Raw genomic sequence first — 25046 nt, forward strand, 5'->3', positions numbered from 1 at the left:
AGTCATCTACAGCTCCATTTATGTTCCTGCAGCTGATAAATTTCATTCTTCTTTACAATTGAATAAAATCCACTGTGTATATTTTTTAAGAAGCAAAATGTTTGGCAATAAATTTAATGAATTGTGTTTCATTATAAATTTAAATGATAATATTAATAAAGAAACTAAAGAAAACATAAACAAATAATAGGATCTCTCAAATTAGAAAACTGAGGTTGAATATTTTTTAGTTTAGTTCTCTCCCAGGTTGTGTATGAAGATCAGGGGATCCCAGTCTCAATTCCAACATTTTTCTCTGTAGACAAACATTTCCCAAGATATACATGAAAATGCAGAGCCAGGCAGTGGTGGCGCACGCCTTTATTCCCAGCACTTGGGAGGCAGAGGCAGGCGGATTTCTGAGTTTGAGGCTAGCCTGGTCTACAGAGTGAGTTCTAGGACAGCCAGGACTACACTGAGAAACCTTGTCTTAAAAAACCAAAAAAAAAAAGAAAGAAAGAAAGAAGGAAAGAAAGAAAGGAAGGAAGGAAGGAAAGAAAGAAAGAAAGAAACTACAGAACATTTTAAGAAAGGCCAACACATAACATCACTGAAAGCCTACTATAAAACTAAAATAGTCAATATACTGTGTTCATATATAAGATTAAACATGAAAGTCAATGTAACGAATTACAAATAAAGTCATTGGACTGAGGTCGACTCCTATGGAAGAGTTAGGGGAATTGAAGGATGGCAACCCAATAGGAAGAACAACAGTATAACTAATCTGGACCCCTGGGAACTCACAGAGACTACGTCACCAGCCAAAGAGCATAAATGGGCTGTTTCATGGCCCCCAACACATATGTAGCAGAAGACTGCCTTCTCTGGCCTCAGAAGGAGAGAATGCACCTAATCCTATAGAGACCTGATGCCACAGGGAAAGGGGTGCGGGGGTTGGGCAGAGGTGGGAGTGGGTAAGTGGGTAGGTGGGGGAGCACCCTCTAGGAGACAAAGTGGAGAGGGAGGAGTGAAGAACTCTGAGAAGGGAGACTGGAAAGGAGGCATTTAGAATGTAAATAAATAAAATAATTTAATAAAAAAATTATAAATAAATCCACACTTGAAAGATCAAGTCTTTTTCAATAGAAATAATTTAATAATAAAATAAATGTCTCAAATTGTGCCATATCAAGCCAATGGATGAATAAAATGAATCTCAAACTTATTTCATACCGTGTACAAAAACTAAACCCCAAACATCACACACCTAGAATTTTAGATGAAATTATAAAATTTGCAAAGTAAAACAGCCAAAAATCTTTAAGGCTCGGACATAGACAGATTCCAATGTGAAAGGATCAACCACAAAAATAAAAAGTCATAATCCATTTAGTCAAAATGTTTAACTTTTGACTTCTGAGTAGTTTATTAAGAAAATAAGTTTTCCAGGCTGGAGAAATGTTTAAGAGTACATGTTACCTCCACATTCAGGATGTGGTCATAACTGTGGCTGTCATCACAACACATACACACACACACACACACACACACACACACACACACACGATTTTATGAGCAAATTCGTCTCTGCCTGAGATGCTTCATGGCAGTTTTCACCTCCTCATTCCTCAAGGTGTAAATGAGAGGATTCAGCAAAGGGGTGACCACTGTGTAGAAGACTGATACCACCTTGTCGATGGAGAAGCTGGTATCTGGCCGAGTGTAGATGAAGATACATGGCCCAAAGAACAGGGCAACCACCATGAAGTGGGCTGAGCAGGTGGACAGGGCTTTCCGACGACTTTCTGCTGACTGTTTTCGAAGAGAAAACAGGATGACTGTGTAGGAGGTGACCAAGGCTAGAAAACATACGAGGGAGATGGTTCCACTATTGGATACGATCAGAATCCCTGTAAGGTATGTATCTGTGCAAGCCAGCTTGATGACAGGAGGTACATCACAGAAGTAGCTATCGATAATGTTCGGGCCACAGTAGGGTAGACGAATAGTCAACAAAGTTTGCACAAGTGAATGAACAGTGCCCCCCAGCCAGAGTGCAAAGACAAGCTGTACACAGACCTTCATGTTCATCACACTGGAGTAATGCAGTGGGATGCAGATAGCCACGTAACGATCATACGCCATAATCGTCAGCAGAAAGATCTCAGCACAAGCAAAGAGATGTAGGAAGAAGAGCTGTGCGATGCAATTGTCAAAGGAAATGGTCTTTTTTTCTAAAAGCAAACCCTCCAGCATCTTGGGCACGGTGACAGATGAGTGGCAGATGTCAATGAAGGACAGATTGCTCAGAAAGTAGTACATGGGATTGTGGAGACGTGGAGTGAAGACTATGGTAACAACAATGAGGATGTTCCCCAAAAGTGTTAATGCATAAGTGGCTGTAAATGGTATGAAAAACAGAATCTCCAACACCCAATTGTCAGTGAGGCCCAGGAAGACAAATTCAGTCACTCTTGTTTGATTTAGAGCTCCCATCTAATGAGTGTTCCAGAGGATCTAGGGGGCGGGGCGTAAATTTTAAATTATTCTGGTACTACAAGGATGAAGTAATTGAAATGACTGTTTTGCTAAGAGGCTTGGCATGAATATGTAAATTATTTTAAATCCTGTGTTTGCCTGGTTCTTTTTATTTCAGAATAACCCACCAAGAATAGTATCAGATTTGTTCCAACATTATAAAACTCCAACAGAGACCTGTTGATAGAGATATTTAAAACGGCGGCACCCGATCTGTTTTGATCTAGGATAGGCCTGAGATCACGAGCAGCAGTGGCTTAATCTTAATCGCTCGGCTCATGCCTCCCACTCAAGCTGCCAACTCAGGCGGCCAGAGACACCAGCCCTGCCACCCACAAGACGCAAGCATGGGAAATGGCTCTGCCAATCTTCCACGCTGTCTCCACATGGATGGGCTGAGCCCAGACCATCCCACCATCCATGTGGTACCAGGTAGGAACTAGACTCTAATGCTTAATGATTAACCAAAGGCTTTATATGTTTGGTAATGCTCAATAAACAAGATGCTTACACAATTGGAGGTGTTTCCCAATTAACTAACCTAGATATAAGTTGTTACCCAGTACTGCTCCCGATATAAGCCTGATTCTCCATCCTCCTCTGCTCCTCCCCTCACTCTTCTTCCTCTCCTTATTCCTCTTCCTCTCCTTACTCCTCCCACCTTAGCTCCTCCCAACTTGCAGAGAAATTTTCCCGCTACAGAGACCACTCATTATTTGACTTCTGTTATTAAGATAATTAACCTTCAAAACCTTAACGGTCTTTTGTTTTGTCCAATGTGGGGTCCTTCCATATCTATTAAAATACTATTCATCTTTACTTCATATTTGTATTATCTCAAAGTACTGACCTTAAGAAAACTATCCTGATTCAGTAAAAGTCTGCTTCTGTTTCATAATTACTTTATGGTACTTTACTCTAAAATAAAGTAGGAGATTTAGTTTTCATTCCCATAAACTAAACTGCTCTTTAAAAGTACAGAAATAACCAAAAGATTTTAAAAGTCAGAGCACCAGGAAAACTGGCTGTAAGATACTGTTGCCTAGAAATGACAGAGAAGCTTTACCATATGTCAATATGATTACCTAAACAAGACTTGAACAAGTATAACACCAATAGAACACTAACATGAAAGAGGGAAACCTCATGGGGCCCCAGTCATAAACAAAGAACCACAGGCAACTAAGAAATACTGGGAGTGGAAGAGATAGTCTTTCCCTATTTGGTTATCCAATACAAAGTGACCAGCCCTGGAATTATACATACACAATAACACTAAACACTATAGACTAAGCAAGTTCTGTTTACAGATTTATACATCTGTATATTCATGTACAAATAATGTATATATACATATATATTATAATAAAGAAAAAGAGGCCATGATTTGGGGAGAAGCAAGGGAGGGTATATGGCAGGATTTATATGGAGGAAAAGAAAGTGGAAAATAATATAATTATATTTTAACTGCAAAAATTACTTTTTTTCTCCTGGTTTTTATTGGATATTTTATTTATTTACATTTATTTCAGATGTTATCCCCTTTCCCCGTCCCCCCATAATCCCTCTATCTCATCCCTTCTCCTCCCTTTTGCTTTTATACTATTTTAATTACATGCAAGTATTAAGGTCAGTTCTAGGTTGAGGAACTAGCAATACAATAGATGCAAATAGTCAAAGAACAAGCAAGGCAATAAACAAAGTCCGGTGATCACTATTTCTAAGGACTTATCAGGACTACCAAAATATCTGAGCCTACTTCCCTGTCCTAGCCCAAAGTCATTTTCATGCCTAAAGCCTACTTCTTTGTTCTAGCCTAAGATTTAGATTCCTGCCTGAAATTACTTCTTTGTTCTAGCCTAATGTCAGATTCCTGCCTGAAGCCTATTTCCTTGTCCTTGACCAATGTCAGATTCCTGCAAAGCAGACCCAAAATCTCTCCACATCTCCTCCTTTTTTTGTTTCATAACACAAACTGAGCCTGTCTTAAGTCATTCTGACAAGAATGCCTTCCTTACCCATCATGGAATATGCATTATCAAAAGCAATTCACTTCTGTCTTAGGTTGGTAAAGCTCTGTAAAGAATCTTACCTGTCCTTGGCTTGCCAGCCTGTTAAATTAATAACTCTGTCTGGGGATCCATTTTCAGTTTCAAGTCATGTACTTTAACTGCCAACATTGTTGATATTGTTAAAGACACGCTTTCACATGATTTTTTTCAAAAAGTAATAACCACATGTGACTTACCTCTTGTAGCACTTTGCAGATGCCTTGCACTTTGTAGTTTTGCAAAATAAACAATAGCTTATTTGCAGTAAACTAACTTCTTAGGTATTGTGAGTCTAATTATGCCCTCTCACTTAAACTAATAAGTCACAAACTATGATTCTTTCAGTTCCATTATATAACTTTTCTTCCTAATTGTTCCTAACTATTCATGCTGGTTGGGTGACCATAAACTATAAGAGTTTAGAAGATGATCATCACAAATCACCCAAAAAAAAATGAAGCTTTGAGCTAATTATTTAACTTAGGCTAAGGTAATCTCCTACAGTGTCCAAACTACAGAAAAAGCTAAACACACAGGAATTTTAAATCTAGTACTATTTGAAGCAGCCTAACAGTCATGGGTTGGCTTGGGGGGAGTCTGAATGAATGGCTGAACTTGACCTGACTCGTATCCACCCATTAGAAATGACAGTGATAGGAGAGCTATTGAAACAGTAGATAATAGTGATGTTTGATGATATATTCTCAACATTCTGTTACATGTGTGTTCTCCATAAGTTATCAAAAGACAAAAAAAAAAAAAAAAAAAAAAAAAGACTGGGAAAATGTCAGAACACATATGACAGAAAAGAATAATATTCCCTTATTCAAAGACCCTTAAAATTTGATAGTAAAATACAAATTATCACACTAAAAATGAGCAAAGAATACAAACCCAAAGACCACAGGAATGGACTCACAAAGGAGATGTGTGTCTGAGTGATGGTCATTCAGGAGAGTTAGAGAATAAAACCAAATACATTTGGTTTTTGTCACATTGACAAAAGCATAAAAAATGGATTCAGTCTTTATATACTGTTACTTGTCAGGGGCATCTCTGTCTATACACTAAAGGCCTGGAATCAGCCATAGGCCTGAAGACAGCGGTAGGCCTAATATGCATGCCTGCTAGCACAAAGCCTTGGTTGGGTCTCTGTGGAAAAACGCTGAAACAGATGGCTAGAAGCTATTGCAAACAATCATCTTTGATGGAAGCCTGAGTAGTCATAGACCTTGAGTAGCCTTGGTGGATAGTACCAACTTAGATTAGGACAAGTGAATCATAGGCGGAGTCATAGTGTCCTGTCCCCTGAACCTTCACCCAGCTGACACACTGTTCTAAAAGATATCTGTACTCCTCCTGAACACCTATGCTCCTGCAACATCCCCTTCTCCACATCCTGCCTTTTTGTGTATATAACCCCTGTGTGAAAAAGTAAAAATTATGGTTTGATCAGCCTATAGACAAGCCATCTTCTTTGCGTTCGCCTGCCCCCCCATCTTCTCTTTCAGGTGACCTCCCCAGACCCGTGTTTAATGTCCTGCTGGACAGTTACTGACAGTATTCTTAAGACCTTTTGTGGGAAACAAGTTGGCAGTACTGAAGAGAATTTTAAAGTCTATACTCTAGACCAAGAAATCCTGTTTTCAGGACTGAATTTCATGGAACTAAAGGAACTGGTAACTATGAACTAAAGGTACACACTTATTTAAATACTTTTTAGTAAAATGAGGTATTGGAAACAAACAATGCTTATCAATACAGAAATAAATGATTTTTAAAGTTTGTTAATGTTTATCTTATTATTTTAGGGGTATGTGTTTTACCTGAATGTGTGTCTGTGACCATGTGCATGCCTGGGACATTGAAGACTAGAAAAGATCCTGTAGACCCTAAGTTACATTCAGTTATGAGCTGCCATGTGGGTGCTAGGGAGTGAACCAGAGCAGCCAATGTATGAGCCCCATGAATGAATAACTTTTGGTACAGAAACAATATGAAGACACTTGAACCATTAATGAACTGGATGCATGTGTAGTAACCTAAGGCAGTGGTTTTCAACATGGCTGTCAGTCAGGACTGTTTAAATGATTTTTATAAATTTTGAAGTCCAATCTCACCTCAAACAATTAATTCATCTCTCCTTGGTGATTTTAGTATGTAGTCTAGATCACAAACAACTAATTTCAAAGTAAGTCCAACAAAAGAATCTATTATCAATATATTGTGAGTCTTGGAAAAGGATGGAGAGAAGAAAGAAGGGACAAAGAAAGGAATCAAAAAGACATTTTTTAAACATGCAAACATGTAATTATTCATTATTTCTACTTATATACATTTCTAAAATAGTAGATTTAAAGAATGTAAATTTTAATATTATTTACTTTCCTAAGCATGGGATTAAAAAGAATACAAATATTTTATTAACTTTATATTATATTCTATAATTGTTTATATACTAGACATGTTTTAAAAAGTGAATATTGAAAATGTATGGAGAGAAAATATCAAAAATATAGTGACTTCATGGAGTTGCAAGTAATTTTTTCTTTCTCTGTGTCTAAGGGATTATAATGTGTCTGTATTATTGTTTGTATTGTTTTGTGAAATGGTCTCATAATGCTGCTTAGGCTAGCCTAGAACTCCCTTTGTAGCCCAAGCTGGCCTTCACCTTACAACCTTCCCATTTCAGCCCCATAAGTGCTGGAGTTACAGGCATACACAAACATATCTAACTGTCATTGTATCTTTTATAAAGAAATATACTTGTGCTGGGCATTACCTTTATCATCACTAAAGCATGAGCCACACAACCATTTTGGTTTGATTTTTTTTTTTTTAATGGTACTGGCAATCGCACCTATTTAATGTATGCCTCTACTAGGCAAGTATTCTACCACTGAGTCATATCCTCAACCTATAAAGACTCTCAAATACAAGAAAGGTTAGATTTAGTGCCTTGCAAATAAGACTGTTAAATAAAAAATATTAAATTCAAATTATTGAGTAAAAATAAGTTAATTAAAAAATGCCTCCTTGGGGCAGCAGTGTAACCCTGTGGTTAAGCATTCACTTAATATGCACAAGGCTCTGTTCTTGATACTCAGCAGAAGAAATGGAAGAAGAGAGATGGGAAAGGGGGAAAGAAGGAATTCCTCTTTTACTGACTTAGTAATAGCCCTTTTAAAATTTAAAAAAAAAAAAAGTCATCATCTGGATGTTGTAGCACACACCTACAGTCCTAGAGCTTTGGAAGTTAAGGAAGAAGAATCAAACTTCCCAACGCCTGCATGCCAAAACACAGTGCCATGCTGCTTAAAACACACTGAACAAGCAAACATGCAGTGGCCTTTAAGGAACAATGGGCTCTAGCCATGCACCCCTTGAAGAAAGGGAAATATTTTATTTTTCTAGCCATATAACAAAGTACTTGTCACACACACACACACAAAAAAAAGGAACTCACTGAATGCTTCTTAGCTGGAAAACAAGAGGTAATATTACAAATAGAAAACAGTAAAGAAACCAAACGTTGGGGGAACAAGATGACCTCAGTAGATGTGTACTCTGTAATGAGACAGGAAAACCAAGGGGCCAGAATCCCTACTGGGCGCCAGCAGTGTGCCCAGTGTGCAGGGCGAGGCAGTGAAAACTGAGCTTTAGGTCCTTTGCTTGCCTATTTAGCTTTTCCTGAGTTCCCACAGCAGCTCCCAAACACAGACGGTAATGACTTTCCCTTTTTTCAATTATTCTAAGAGTCTACTGAGTCACCACAGATTTAAAGACCTTTGCTTCCAGACACCCCAGATTTAGTCTACTGGTGTCTGTCATTGTATCAGAAATCCCCAGACTGTCTTTGTCTGTCTGTTGCCTTGTCTGTTTCTACCTGACCTCTATTTGAATACTGCAGGACCAAACCTTGGCAGAGACCCTTAGAATGGGCTCCTTTTGCAAAGAGAAGCCTCAGTGTCCATCACAGCTGCCTAGCAATTTAGTTTCAGGTCTATCTATAAAATGCTGGGCTGCCTAGACCTTACTTGAATGAATCCGGTATAAGAAAATGTCCTACACTAATTGAATGTCAGAGGGTTAGAGGAGACAGGCAGGTACTCACAGAGAGGATGCGTTAAACTTTTTGACAGTTTTACATTCTAGTAAAATAGACTGCAATTGGTTTCAGGATTGTCTTGAGATTTCATCATGTTAAGATTAGAACTCCATCCCACCACTTCTGCCATAGGTCTCCTCTGTGGAAAACTGAGTCAAATAAATTCTTGAATCTTTTACCAAATTGTACTTAGATTCTTATCTGTTTTTTATTGTTTACAATAGGCTATATCAAGCTTTTTTTAAGACTTGATTCTACTCTATAGCATATGACTGATATCATGTGCCTGGTGGTCAATCAACACTGAGAAAGAACCCTCTGAGAAAAAATCACACCCAGAGAGACACAACAATCACAACAAAGCCTTCCACTCAGCACACAGAGAAATGCCCCAACTTTTCATCCACAAACAACAGTACAGTCATGATGAGCCCCAGAGAATGACCCTCCCAGACAGGGAAGCCCAGGCAGGCAAAGTAAGCCACCATGCCTCAACTAGTCCTCCATGTCTTCTCTGAAGCATCTCAAAGCTGATCTTTGAGCTAAATTTCAGAGCATGGAGGAGAGTTTTCCTCTGGTGATGAGACAAATGAGCCAAAAATAGGGACCACATTCCAGTAAGAAGGCTTCTTTTTTGGAAGATTGTTTTTTTCAAATTCAGTGTTTATTCTATGAACTCTTTTCTACGAATTGTGCTGTGATTCAAACACAAAAAAGCAAAGGGAAGAGAAAGCATTGATTCCTCCCTACCCAAGACCCCACAGCCCAGTGATTCTTTCAGTAATCAAAACAAGAAGCAAGTGATACAGTGAAATAGGAAAGGCAACAAGTCAGAGCCTCAAACGTCTTGAAGAGTCTTGGATAGTATATGTACGTATACCATATGTACATATATATTTATATTATAAATATAATGTATGTGTGTGTGTGTGCTTGCATGCTTGGGGAGACAATGAGAAGTATGCAGCGTGTGAGTATGTTTGGGATGTGTGCACCTGTGCTTATATGTACACACATATGCATGCTTGTGCTAGGGGGAGTGCATGTGTACAAGCACAATTGTAGGTAGGCACCTTCAGTGAAAGCAGCTAATTAAAAAATATGGCCGATTCTGAATGCAAAGGAGGAGTAAAATGAGTCTAAGTCAAAAGTACTCCTATTAAACTTCTAAACCATGTGGATGGAATTTATCTGATAAATACCTGGGAAAGAGCCTGGTTCAGTGCTGTGCCAGTGTCATCAGGAGCAGACACAGAAGCATGGGAAGTGCTGTCAATGCTGACACCAGTGTTCTCCAGCTGTCCAGTGGTGATTCTTACAGCGGTATTATGCTCTTTTATAACAGTATTGTGTTCTTTCATTCACCTTCCTTATAATTCCTTCCAGAAATAAAACACAAACAGTGACATATTTTAAGTAAATAACAGATTCTGATTTAGGTAGCTGGTCTTCTGTATGAATAACTATATAATTGTAATATTGGTCCTTTGGGGTTTTTTTTTTAATATTTTCCTTCTCCAAATGTTCTGATTTATACTTTCAAATGTTCTTTTTCCTTCTTTCTGGCCAAGATAAGTAGAATTAAGCCTTCTCTCCAATATCACTTTAAGCAGGCACTAAGCATGACCACTACAAGAACTTATATTAATACCTCTCCAGATTTGTCACTCAAAAGAAAGACATGTATTGTGTAAATTTTGCATACAAGAAAAGTATTTATTCTAGGTGATATAAATATGTGGCATACTTGAGGAGATATGGCCTGATGCCAATGTTAAGTTTAAAATTTTGTTCTAGGAAAATGTAAATTGTAAGTAATCTGTGTCAAATCAAGTCTAGTTAATCTTAGGTTCTTTTGCTGTCCAGATGAATTCATAAACATCAAGTGAAGACCTTTTCTGAGTTGATATATAGAATAAACTTGGGCAAGTTACTTCATTCTCATTAACAAAAAATTAATGAAAAATTGGGAAAAATTAACACCATAAATTACTACAAAAATTAGCATCATGCATCAACTCAGCTATGCATAGAACCCAGATGTCTGGTTAGTGACCTAGTTATTCTGTGGTGGTATTCTTATACATGATTAAAACTTAAATGAGTAGACTTTGGGAAAGGCAAATATCCTTAATAATCTGGGCAGGCTTTAGTCACTCACTAGAAAGCCTTACACGGCTGAGTTTCCCAGCAAAAGAAAAACTCCACCTTCAATTCATTCATGCACTCATGCACTCATGCTCTCATGCTCTCATGCTCTCTGTCTCTCTCTCTCTCTCTCTCTCTCTCTCTCTCTCTCTCTCTCTGTGTGTGTGTGTGTGTGTGTGTGTGTGTGTTTGTGTCTGTGTGTCTGTCTGTGTGTCTGTCTGTCTGTCTGTCTGTCTCTCTCTCTCTCTCTCTCTCTCTCTCTCTCTCTCTCTCTCTCTCTCTCTTTCTCTCTCTTTCCCTCCTTTCCCCCTCCCCCATCTTTCTGTCTGGATAACTGTAGCTAATAGTTTCCTTTCTTGCAATATTTTCATTGGCCTTAAAGATACCAATGTAATAAAAGAGAAGAAAGATCATTATCCTGTGAACCCTCAGAAGAGAACCATCCCTGGAAGAAGACTTTACCTCCTTCTAGCCCTGATCAATATCCATTTTAAATAAATGACAACAAACCCTTTATAAACATGAGGTAGCTATAAAGACTTGTATCAGCCAGTAGCTCTGTTAAAGTCTCTATATGACCCAAAGCAATAAATAATATATCTTTATAGATAAGATCTACCTGTCTTACCTGTTTAAAATAAATTCCCCCAACTCACAACAGAAACCACCTATCCATACTTTTATTAGTGATTCAGTTCTCCTACACTTTAGTACAGACACCTAGGATACAAAATCACAGAGCACAAAATCCTGCACTGGGCGTATTTCAGGCTTGCAAGCTCTGGGGTTTTTATCAATCTAACCCAAGATCTTGAAGTGGTCACTGGATGGCTCTAATTGAACTTGAAATGATTGTTAAATGGCTCTACTTGAACCTGCCATCAGTGAATACCCAGGGGCATTATTAAAAGTTTCATGATTCAGTGTACTTCCTGTTATTAGTCTTACTTACTTAGCAATTTAATAAATGGACAATAAACCCAGTAGCCTCTAAATAAGGAAGAGTTCCAAAGCTTTTGCAGTTTCCATGACAACAGTTTGTGTGGACATGATACTAAACATTGCACTACACACCAGGGATGTTAAGGTCATTCACAAGTAGAACAGCAACCTTAAAATGGAAGACTTTTTTTAGAATTCCATGGATATGAAATACCCAAAATAGGCAAATTTATAAAGGTAAAAAGTATGTTAATGGTTTTGAGGGGCTGCATAGATAGAGAAATGAAGAAAAATGCTAGACAGCATGAGTCCCTCTTTGAGATGCTGAACATGTTCAAAAATTAAGTTTGATTTTATGACTCCATTAGTATACTAAAAAATATTGTCTTGTGCATTATAAAATAAGGTAACTGAATTGTGGGTGATATAAATCATCCAATTATAAGCTTGTATGTTTTGCCCTAATCTACTTTTTTTGGTTAATTCTTTGATAATTTCATATATTTAGCCATATTCACCTTTCTTCCAAATCTCTCAATGTACCCTCCATTTGGTGCACACCCAACTTGGTGGGTTTTTTTAACTTGAGTCCAATAATTGCAGTCTATATACCTGAGTATATGTCCATCCAATGATAGTGTTAGACCTACCAGGAGACACACCTATAAAATAAACTAACACTCCCTCTTCAGCACCTAGCATCTACAAATAACTCCTTATCTAGGAGTGTGGTTGCCTGCCTCTCCACTCCATATTGGGATTTGGACTGGCTTGAGCCTGCACAGGTATGTGCATGCTGTCGTAACCACTGTACATTCACATGTGAACTGTCCTACTGTATCTAGAAACACTGGCTCTTTGTATTCATATACCACTTTTAGCTTCTCATACCTTCCTGCCTTCTACAATGACCTCTGAACCTTATCAGAATGATGTGTGACATAGATGTCCCTTTAGGGGCTAAACATCCCACTGTTAATTATACTCTGTATCTTAACCAAATTGCATTAATAATACCTGTTGCAAAAAGAAGCTTCTGTGGTAAAGGCCAAAGGTATATAAATCTATGGGTATAACAATAAGTTTTTAGGAGTTGTATTAATACTATACACCACTAGCCAAGTAACATGACTGAAGTAGGTTCTTTCCTAGGACCTATGATCTGTCCAACCATAGGTTCTTGACCCCAATAACTGTTCAGGTATAAGATTGATTTTTTGGTAGTGTACCTTAAATCCAGTCATAAAGTAGATGGCTATTCCCATGACATTTAAGCCACTATTGCACTGATAGGCATATCTTGCCAAGCCGGCCATTGTTGTCACTCACAAGGTTCTTAGCTGCATAAAACTGGTAATTATATTTCTCTTCCAGTAGTGTGCATAACACCTTTCAACTCTATGAAAACTAGCCTGTATGAGCCTTCCCACTCAGTGCCAACTTGATTCCTCCATGTCCTATTACTCAAGTATGTGATATTTTCAGCAATAGAGTTTTACCATTACATTCTGGAAGATAACTAATAGCAATGACATCAGTCTATAATATTTGGAGTTCTGTGTGACCTCACTGGCCAGCAGCTCCTTAGAGGTAACCAATTCCTAGCACTGGACTTTTTCTTTGTTAGCCTGAGGTATCTAGTAGGAGCATGTTGCCCTAGTGTAGGATAATTCCATTCAAATTCTCTCTATAGACACTTTTGTGGTGTTAGTTTTTGCAAAAAAAAAAAAAAAAAAAAGGAAGAAAAGAAAAGAAAAAAGACTTTTTCAGAAGCTCTCTAGGGTTAGTTGCTCGGTTTCATATTCCCTCCTCTCCTTTGCCCTCCCATTTACCCATCCCATTTAGCCCTTTTTATCCCATTATTTCTTTTCCCATTTTACATCACTGTATTCTCTCTTCCTTTCCTTGAAAGCCCCCTCCATGGCCTCTTACTAACTTCTTGATCTCAGTAGGTTCTCCAAATGGAATACATAAATCTAAAGCTTCAAAGAGACCATCCACAAATGAGAGGAAATATGTGATGTTTGTCTTTGTGGGTCTGGGCTATCTTACGCACAATGATTGTTGTCAGCTCTGTCCTCTACCTACAAATTAATTTCATAATTTCACTTTTCTTAACAGTTGTATAATATCCCATTGTGTAAATGCGCTACATTTTTATTAACCATTCATTCATTGATGGATGTCTAGACTGTTTCCATTCCCTTACTGCCATGAATAAAGCAGCAATGAAATGGATAAGCAGATATCTCTTGTAAAATATATATATATATATATATATATATATATATATATTCTACATATATATGTATATATACATGTATTCTACATATATACATATATATATGTTATTAATATTCAGATGTGTATCTGTTAACCATTTTGCTAATTTTGTAGGCTGCCTCTTTCCTCTGATGATAGTGTCTTTTGTTGTACAGAAGCTTTTAAGTTTTATGGGGTCCCACTTATCAATAGTCAATCTTAATGCCTGCACTACCAGGATCTTGTTTAGAAAGTCCTTTCCTGTACCTTTAAAGTCAAGCTTATTCCCTCCTTTCTCCTCTATCAATTTTAGGGTTATGGGTCTTGTGTTTAGGCCCTGGGTCCACTTGAAATTGAGTTTTGTGTAAAGTGAGGGCTAAGAATCTTGTTTTGTTCTACATGAACCAGTTTGACCAGCACCTTTGTCAAAGATGCTGTCTTTTCTCCAACATGTAATTTTGAAATCTTTGGAAAAAAGAAAAAATTAGGAGGCTGTAGGAGTGTAGGCTTATACTTGAGTCTTCAGTTCTATTACACTAGTTAATGTATCTGTACATTAGTTAACTACTATGCTATTTTTAATATTATAATTTTATAGTATAACTTGAAATCAGAGATAGTCATTCCTCCAACAACCTTTTTATAGTTCAAGGTCATTTTCTTTTGTGTTTCCACATGAGATTTAAGGTTATTTTTTTCAATTCCTATAACAAATTTTGTTGAAATTTTAATAAGATTGCATTGAATCTGTTGCTAAGTTTCAGTAGGATGGCCATTTTCACAATATTAATCCTGCCGATTCATAAGCATGAGAGATCTGTCCACCTCCTTATATCTTCTGCCATTTCCTAAATTTTTCAATGTAAAGTCTTTCACTTTCTTGTTTAGATTTATTCCAAGATATTTTCATATTTTAAGATATTCTGAATGGTATTGTTTATATAATTTCTTTCTTGGTATATTCATCATTTGTATACAGTAAGGTTACTGATCAATTTTTGTGTATTAGTTTTGTATCCTTGTGGTGGTTTGAATGAAAATCACCTCCATAGGCTCATAGGGAGTGGCATTATTAGGAGGTGTGGCCTTGTTAAAAAATATGTTACTGGGAGTGGTCTTTGAGGATTCAGAAACTCAAACCAGGACCAGTGTCATTCTTTCTTTCTATCGCCTGCTGATACAGATGTAGGACTCTCAGCTACCTCTTCAACACCATGTATGCCCACATGCCACCTCTAAACTTAAGCCTGCCACAGATAAATGCTTTCCTTTATAAGAGTTGCAGTTGTCAAGGTATCTCTTCACAGCAATAGAAACCCTAACAAAAAAGAAGTTGGTACCAGAGACTGGGTATTGCTCTGATAGGCCAGAGTATTTTTGTTTGTTTGTTTGTTTGTTTGGAGAAATGTAGACTTTAGAACTTCAAGTTATAAAAGCAACTGAATAGAGGATTTAATGAACCATACTAGTAGAAGCATGAAAGACAGTGGTACTAAGGGTCACTTGAGCTGTGGGGGGCCTGACTCAAGAGGCTTCAGAAGAGAAGAATATTAATATATAACTTAGAAATGGTTCTTATAATATTTTGGCTAAGAATATAACTGCTTTCTGTCCATGTCCAAAAACTCTGCCTCAGACTAAGTTGAAGAGTTAACGAATTAATAGTGTTTGCAGAAGACATTTCAAAACAGCCTTGACTGTGATGCTTGATTATTAGTGCCCAATAATATGAAGATCTTTAATGAAAAAGAGCAATCTGTGCAAGGAAAATACAAAATATACAGTTTGAAGAGAAAGAGCACCAGGAAAAAGGTTTTTTTTAAAGCCTAATGCTAAATGAAATAAGGGGAATGGTGGCCTCAGGGCAAGGCCTCACCCTGTTAAGCTTCTGACATGTGAAATGTTGTGAGTCTCCTATTTCCCCAGGGTTTTGGGCCACCAGCCCATGAGGACAAAGGAAGCAGAGTCATGAGCAGGGTTTTGGATGGCCCATGAGTATGATAAAAATAACACTTATCTCTGGGATCACTTTGGGGAGACAGATCAACTTCATTCAGGGTTGTATGGTTTTGAAGAAGTGGGTGGAATATCCAGGGTGGGCAAAGATCATTGGCTGAAGGCTAAGGTACTGAGATATTATCGGAAGAAGGGAAGCTGAACCTGTAATCTAACCAAGGCTACATGACACTCTGCAGGTGGAGAGTATGGGGGTATCAAACTCCCCAGACAAGGTCAGAGAAGAAGCCCTACTGGTGAATGGAGTTCCCCATTTTGCAGAGTTCAGAAGGCTATCCGGACAATAGTAGACTTCAACCTTAAATAGCTTTACAACAAGAAGTAATTAAAGAAAAGTATAGGGCCAGGCATGGTGCCACTCACCTGTAATTCCAACACTAGGGAGGCAGAGGCAGGTGAATTTCAGAGTTTAAGTCTAGCCTAATCTACAGAGCAAGTTACAGGACAACTATGCTTAGGCAGTGAAGAAAAAAATAATAAAGAAAAGGAAAACTGTATTTGAATAAGAGGCCATGTTCCCCTAGTAAGGAACAGAACATGGCAGCTTCAACCACATGGCTTTAGAGTCAAGAAGAGAAGAAAGGAGTTATGTAATCTCCTCCAAGACTAAGAAAAGCCTCTGAGGCCAGACTTGTATCAGGGGATGTCTCTAGGAGGCCTAGAGAGGTAGGTCATTGTGTGAAGCTGTGAAGGTTCTAGAAGCCTAGATTGCCTTGGAGACCCAAGATGTTAAAGATTCCAGAGTTGAGGGATACCTGCCAAGGAACGATACTAACAGGGAGTAAAACTAGCCAACAAGAAAGAAGTGTGTTGCTGTCAACAAAGCTGAAAGGAATTGGAGATCTGAAGAGCATTTTGACAACAGACATGGAGATACAGAGTTTGGAGTTTGCCCAGTTAGTTCTTGGTCTTTCTTTGGTCCAGTGTCTTCTCACTATAACCCATTTCCTCCCTTGCCTCTTGATAATGTATATCCTGTGCTGTTGTATGTTGGAAGTATGTGATCTGGCTTTTACTTTGATCCTACAAGGAAATATGGTTAAGAAATTGTATGAATCTTAGAACAGATATTGAACTTTGGACATTTTAAAAATTGTTGAGACTATAGTAGACTATGGAGACTTTTGATGTTGGGCTGAATACTTTTTGCATTATAATATGGCTATCAGCCTATGAAGGGCATCAAGTGGAATATGGTGGTTTGAATGAAAATGACCCTTGTAGGCTCAAAGGGAGTGGCACTCTGAGGAGGTGAGGCCTTGTTGGAATAGGTGTGGGCATGCTGAAGGAAATGTGTCATTGGGGGTAGGATTTGAGATTTCAGAAGCTCAAGCTATGCCCAGTATCGATTTCTCTTCCTGCTGCCTGCCCATTCAGATATTGAACTCTTAAATACCTCTCGAACACCATGTCTGCCCGAATGCCTTTATGCTTCCTACCATAATAATAATGAACTAAACCTCTGAACTGTAAGTCAGCCCAAATTAAATGTTTTCCCTTTTAAGAGTTGCTGTGGTCATGGTGTCTCTTCACATCAGTAGCAACCTTAACTAGGACAATCCTGTTAGATGTGTTTATCCGCTGTAAGAGTTTTCTTGTAGAGACTATTGGGTCTTTTATGTACAGAATGATATCATCTGAAAATAAGGATGCTTCAACTTCTTCCTTTTCCATTTTTAGTCTCTTTACCTCTCAGATGTCTTACTGCTTTAACCAAGACTTCAATTGAACAGGAGCAGGGAGAGTGGATATTCTTGTCTTGTTCCTGATTTTTATAACCTGCCTCTTTAAGTTTTTCCAAGTTTTTTAAAACAAGTCTATATGAGAATAACTTTTTATCTTATTAATTAGCAATTAGTAAAAAGTAATTCATTCTCTCATGCTAGCAAATATTTGATATCTAGAAGACAGCACAACTCCTTTAATTTTCGAAGGGGGAAGTAGTACTCACAGATAATCAAGGGCTTCACTTAGCCATGTCTCCAACATGAAACATAAACCTTAAGTACTGTTAGAACGTTTAAGCTACTTGAGAAGTTTACCAGTGCTTATAGAGGCAAAATAAGTATTCCAAAGTGATTTCTGTGTATTCACATAATACTTTTCCCTTTTGAGGAATAAATACTTTCTTAAAAATCCCCTTTTCTTACTTAGAATGGTTAAAGAAATGAATAGTGTTCATTTTCTGATTATTTCATCATAGCCTCTGGATCTTCTATATAAAATAAAAATAGAATCAAGTGCGAATCTGAAGGCCTTTGTGATGATTCTAGTATTTATAAAGAAACTCTAAATATTTTCAACTGAGACTAGAAAACGAGCATCTCATATACTTAGTAGTTGAATAACTGATACTCGTCTTATTTTTTTGATCACCTCATCCATGTTAATTGGATGTTGAAGAAATTGATATCCTAAAGTGATAGTTTTGCCATTTTTTTCTGTTACTAATTTTCTTTTTCTTTTTTTTTTTTTTTTTTTTTTTTTTTTTTTTGGTTTTTTCGAGACAGGGTTTCTCTGTGTAGTCCTGGCTGTCCTGGAACTCACTCTGTAGACCAGGCTGGCCTCGAACTCAGAAATCCACCTGCCTCTGCCTCCCAAGTGCTGGGATTAAAGGCGTGCGCCACCACCGCCCGGCTGTTACTAATTTTCTTTCCTGTCAATTATTTTGACTACATTTTTGTTTTCCATAAAAGGGATTAAATATTTATTTTTCCATAGGCATCAATTTTTAGTTTGGATTATCAAGGAACAAGTTACTCTCTAGTATTCTGAACTCTATTCTGAACTAGGGCAACAAATTCCTTTTACTAAACACAAATTCCCATAGCCCTTTTAAATTCTAAAAAGTATATTAATGTGTTCTTTTTGTAATAGAAATTAGCATACTACTTATGAATGGATAACATATAAAAACATCCCCCAGAATATCACTTCTTTCAGTTGTAATAAGAAAGTTATGTATATAACATTATGAACTCACCACGTTTCTCAGTCAAAATCAATGCCACTAAAAAGATGGATAAAAATTTAAGTTCTGAATTTTGTGTAATCCTCTAGCAATAAAAATCCTGAGTCCAATAACTATTTTGTAGACTCAAAGTAATGGTGTAATAGTGGCATACATACCTCAGTAGTAACCAATAGCTCTCTAATTAGATTTAAGATCTGTTCAACAGGAGGGAAACTATACCTGGTACTGGAATGCATATATACATATATGTATTACATATATATACACAGACATCAACACCAAGGTGAGTCAGATCCTGAATTCATAAGATAACATGTAAAATTATATATATTTTAAATTATATATATTTAAAATTTTATACATATACATATAATTGAAAAAAAGAGGCCATGAATTGAGTTAGGAGGAAGAAAATAAGGGAGAAATATTATAATCTCATTTTTTTAATTTTTAAAAGGAAGCATTGTTAATGCAGAAATTACCTTTTAAAAATAAAACTTTTTTAAATTGGGCAGTGGTGGTGCATTCCTTTAATCCCAGCACTCAGGAGGCAGAGGCAGGCAGATATCTGAATTTGAGGCCAGCCGGGTCTACAGATCAAGTTCCAGGACAGTCAGGGCTACATGGAGAAACATATACACCAGGCTGGCTTTGAGACATTAAACTTCTGATCCTCCTGTTCCCATCTTCCAAGGTATGTGCTACAATACCTGATTTAATGTGGCACTGGGGACTTTGAACCCAAGACTTTGTGAAGGTTAAACAGTCACTCTACAAACTAAGCTACATTTCAAGCAAGAGATTCACTTTAAATGCAAAGACACGCCGGGCAGTGGTGGCCCACGCCTTTAATCTCAGCACTTGGGAGGCAGAGGCAGGCAGATTTCTGAGTTCGAGGCCAGCCTGGTCTACAGAGTGAGTTCCAGGACAGCCAAGGCTAACAGAGAAACCCTGTCTCGAAAAACAAAAACAAAAACAAACAAAAAAAAAAAAAAAGCAAAGACACAGAGATGTTAAAAGTAAAGGCATTTGGAAAACAATATCCCATGCTAACATGAATCTAAAACAATTCCAGACAGGCCACCAGCAGGCACAGACCTGATGCTCCTCAAAGGTCAAAGGAAAGAGTGGTAGTCTAACAACAGATAAGTCTTTCAGGCAGTGCCTTTCCTGTGCCAGATAAACACCAACATAAGATCCTTACCCCAGATGCCACCTGGTGAGCAGAAAGCAGATCTCCCATTGCCCATGTGATGCTCTGTGAAAATACTTCAACAAATAAATGCAATTCCTCTTAATCAGGAAACCAGAACATTTCAGTCAGGAAAAAAATTATAGAAGAAAACATCAAGTATATTAAAGAAATAAAATTTATAACTTAAATAAAAAACTTTTTGAGTTAGAATCAACAGGAAAATGAGAGTGACCAGATCTGAGAGACTGGAAGCAGAATTTACTCAACCCAAACAACAGCAAGAAAAACAGTCTGGGGGAAAAATATGTCCCAAAAACCTATGAGACAGTAACAAAAGATTTAGCATTCCAAGAGTAGGATTGCTCAGTGAGTAAAGACACTTGCTGCCAAGCTGATGATGACCTGAGTTCAGTCTTCAAGACCAACGTGGTAGTGGGAGAGAGCAGACTCTGGTCTGGCAAATCACCCTCTGACTTCCACATGTGGCCATCACACACACACACACACACACACACACACACACACACACACACACACACACGGGTGGTCGGTCTGGCAAATAGTAGCCAATCAACGAGGTGATCGCAATGACCTCAAGCAACTCTGCAATCTCCTGCTTCACTGTATGAGGCTGTACAGCCTTTAAAATACAATAGCAGTGATGGTCTGACACTTCTGAGGCTCATTTATAAAGAATATTTTCTCTCCTCCCCTCCTCCCCTCCTCCCTTGCTCTCCCAGATTCTGCTCTCTCCCTATATATGTACACTATCTTGAATATGTATCCCCCCCAGTAAACCTTTAGAGAACTTCAACTTTACAAATAAAGTTTCAGTTTACTGAAACTTTATAAAACATTCTGTGTTAGGGCTAAGACACTGTTGTTAGCCCCATTTTATACATGAGAAAATTGAACTGATAAATTTTTTTAAAAAAATCTATCAATAAATATAAAATTTACTTTAAGTTAAAGTGGCTCCCTTAAAACCACCCAGATAGAAAGTAACAAACTCAAATCCAGGCTGTTTCCAAGGAACCCAGCCTTGATTCACAGCAAACACACACTAAGGGAATGTAACTCCACCCCTGCTGTCGCCCTCTTAGAATTTCTGTGCAGCTGAAGAAGAAGTATAGTCACTGTGTCCCTCACAGCACAGAGGTAGGAGGCAGAGTCTTTGATCTGGAGCTCTGTCAGAAGCAGGTAACTATACCCATCCGAGCGGCTCAGGAATGTGGAGAAATGCCCACTGTCCTCCAAACCATCCAAAACAACATAAGAAAGAAATACAGGTGCTTGGCCTTCATATTGCTGGTACCAGGATAACCCATTGAACCCTGAGGTGCTGTATGTGCAATTGACCCGGGCAAAGGTTCCTTCCACAGACATCAACTTGGCCGGCTGCTCCACGCCCTGTCCTGAAACACCTATGAGACAAGGAAAAGATTAGGAAAGGGAAAGGGAGCGTGGAAATGCCGTAGATTATTCACACATTGAATTATTTTAAAATTAATAAAAAAAAAAAACTGTGCTTCTATGTGGTTCAGGAAAACTTAGAGTGACAGAGAGTGGTTAAGATAAACAATGAGTGTCAGAAACAGTGGCTCCAATGGTAACTGCTCATTATGAGAAGGCCAAAAACAGTGGGTACATCATAAGAAAACATATATCCACAGGAGATGTTGGCAAACGCCTTTAATCCCAGCACTCAGGAGGCAGAGGCAGGAGAATCTACAGAGTGAGTTCCAGGACAGCCAGGGCTACACAGAGAAACCCTGTCTCGAAAGACATTAAATAAATAAATAGAAAAGAAAATATCTGATAGCAAAGGCCTTTTTTGTCATAAAAGTTGCAGTTATTTAGCTTGAGGAAAACTATTTTGAAAACTCCCAGCCATGTTCTCTCTGAAGTTGGCACTCACCTCCCACCATCAGGAAGAGATAGAGAACAAACCCCCACATCTGCAGCAAGACACCGCCAGCCTGACACTGAGTACCCAGTTCCTGGGCACCAGCAACTTCAGAGAGAAAACCCTATGTGGCTGGGGAGGAGGCTCAGCCTAGATGCAAACCCACAAAAGCAAACATAGGATGTCTTTTCTTGAGGGTGTCTTCAAGGTGCTTCAGTGACAGCTGGGGAAGTCCCTTTGAAATCAGGAGTCCCTTCTGAAGACTGTATTCTGACTACTCCGTAGAGTTTAACCCATGTGACTTTGATGAAGCTCACCTGGCAGTATTGCTTGTAAAGAACAACAACAACAAAAAAAAAAAAAAAAAAAAAAAAAAAAAAGACAGCGGGAAGAGGTGGTACCACCTCTAACAGCAGCACTTGAAAGGCCTGGGAGGGTCCTGTGTTCAGGGCCAGTCTTCAGTACCTACCAAGACTCTGTCTTAAAAAGAACACCAAGCCAGTCGGTGGTGGTGCATGCCTTTAGTCCCAGCACTTGGGAGGCAGAGGCAGGTGGATTTCTGAGTTCAAGGCCAGCCTGGTCTACAGAGTGAGTTCCAGGACAGCCAGGACTACACAGAGAAACCCTGTCTCGAAGGGAAAAAGAAAAAAAGCAGAACAAATAGGAACATAATACAAGAGCAGAGCAGAAGTGGTCAATTTCCCAGGAGATAGATAGATAGATAGATAGATAGATAGATAGATAGATAGATAGATAGATAGATAGATTTAAAAGGCTGTAGATTGTGCACACAGTGTGAATACACTGCTGTCTCCATGGTGGTGTTTGTAGCAGTGAATAAACGGATGATGCATCTATGTGTGAAGATATGTGTGAAGATATGTGTGAATAGAACAGAAGTAGAAAGTTAAACTATTCATTATCAGATGCCTGAAATTTCAAATAATAATAGACTAAACATTAACACTTTCTTAAATATCTCTGCTATTTAATATTTTTGCTCAGTAACATACAATCTTGGAAGAAAGGGCAGAAAGCAAGAAGCAGGAGAGTAGGCTAAAAAAATGAAGATTAGATGAGGACATTCAGGAAGAAACCTGCACTTCAGCCTACTTCTTAAGTTTCAAAAGCTTCGGTTAATACCGCGTGTTGTGGTTTACCATATCCCAACACTCAGGGGTCGGGGAAGGAGGATCAGGAACTCAGTATCATCCTTGGCTATATAACAAGTTCAAGGCCAGCTTGAGATACATGAGACCTTTTTTTAAAAATGCATTGTTTTCTCAAGTTAATGTCTTCCATGTAGTTTTTTTCTATTATTTGTGTTATTTTTAACTTTTTATTCTTTGTGAATTTCACACCATGCACCCCAATCCCACTTGTCTCCCTGTCCCTCCAAATCTGCCCTCCACACTTGCAATCTCTTCCACCCTAAAAGAAAAGAAAAAAGGAAGAAAAAAAAACCAAATAACAAAAATCATCTTGCCATGGAAGCTTCAGGGTGTCACAGTGTGTTATGGTGTGTCACATAATATAACCCCTTGTTCAAATGTCTTTACTTGCAAATGTTCACTGCAATGAGTCATTGATCTGGTTCAAGGCCTCTGGCTTCTGCTACACTATCAAAGCTAGATCCTCCCTGGGACTCCTCTCAGATGTCCTCCTATTGTTGCCCTGTGTCATGGAGATCCTGCAGCTTTGGATTTGCAAAACCAGCCTCTTCACACACTCCAGCAGTTCATCGATGGGGTAGGTGTTGGACCGTGCCAACTCAGAGCCCTGGATCTGAGTAGCTGAGTTGGTCAGCCTGACAACACTTCCTGCACTCACACCACCAGGGCCAGCTCTCCTGCTTTCTCCAGCTGATGGGGCTAGCTCTCTTGCTTGTGACAACCAGCGAGGGTCAGGACCAGGCTCTCCCACACTCACTCTTCACTCACACCAGCTCACCTGCACCCCTGACACCAGGGACAGATCTATTGTGATGCCCAGGAGAAGTGGGTACAGGGCCCACTCTCCAGAATGCTACAGCCAGGAAGAGGTGAGGCCAGATCTGGGCAGTCCTTGGACATCAACATGACCCCAGGTGGCAGCCTAGGCTTTGGATATCAGCATGGCCTTTGGTAGTAACATGGGACACAGACCTTGACACAGACCCCTGCTTCAACAAGGCTACAAACCCGGACATGGTTCTCAGTGGTAGCTCAGGCCAGGACCTCACTATGGCCTCAGGTGGCATCACAGGCTCCTCACATCAGGCTGAGTGATGTGTCCCTTGAGTCCTAAGTTCCCCCTCTCTTCACAGTGCTCAAGCCATTCTGCTTCTCTTCCTCTCCCATCTCTCCACCACATTCTTGTACATGGTAGTGGTGCCTGTGATGCAGGTCGCTCAGTGTCTTCTACCTGTCTGCCTCATTTGGTTTTCTGGTTGGTTGGTTGGTTGGTTGGTTGGTTAGTTGGTTTTGGCTTGGCTTGGCTTGGCTTGGCTTGGCTTGGCTTGGCTTGGCTTGGCTTGGCTTGGCTTGTCATGGCTTGGCTTGTCATGGCTTGGCTTGTCATGGCTTGGCTTGTCATAGCTTGGCTTGGCTTTTGCTTTTGGCTTGGTTTGGTTTGGTTTCCTTGCCTTTCTTTGCCTTTTTTATATTGAACTGACTTGTTTACTTCTTAACTTGGCTTTGCTTTACTTTATTTTAATTTGATTTGGTTTGGTTTGGCTTAGTTTGAATTGGATTGGTTTGGTTTGGTTTGGCTTGGCTTGGCTTGGCTTGGCTTGGCTTGGCTTGGCTTGGCTTGGCTTGGCTTGGCTTGTTTTGTCTGGTGTTGAAATAAACCTAGCAGTGTAGACCAGGTTAACTTCAGAATAATGTCCTTCCAAGAGGTGATATTACAAACATTTGCCTCCAGATATGGATCAACATCTGGTA

At 38.8% G+C, this 25046-nt stretch overlaps 1 protein-coding gene across 1 annotated transcript; it reads right to left on the bottom strand.

Moving 5' to 3' along the window:
• Window positions 1-1115: 1115 nt before the first annotated feature.
• Or4e2 (olfactory receptor family 4 subfamily E member 2) lies at window positions 1116-11673 on the bottom strand. The gene is made up of 3 exons (XM_034498536.2): window positions 11456-11673; window positions 9882-10058; window positions 1116-2499 (listed from the first exon to the last, which is right to left on the bottom strand). The coding sequence occupies exon 3, from the start codon at window positions 2476-2478 to the stop codon at window positions 1552-1554; it is 927 nt and encodes a 308-aa protein (XP_034354427.1). The 5' UTR covers window positions 2479-2499; window positions 9882-10058; window positions 11456-11673; the 3' UTR covers window positions 1116-1551.
• Between the last annotated feature and the right edge of the window lie 13373 nt (window positions 11674-25046).

This window comes from Arvicanthis niloticus, chromosome 3, assembly GCF_011762505.2.
Source record: "Arvicanthis niloticus isolate mArvNil1 chromosome 3, mArvNil1.pat.X, whole genome shotgun sequence".
NCBI lineage: Eukaryota > Metazoa > Chordata > Mammalia > Rodentia > Muridae > Arvicanthis > Arvicanthis niloticus.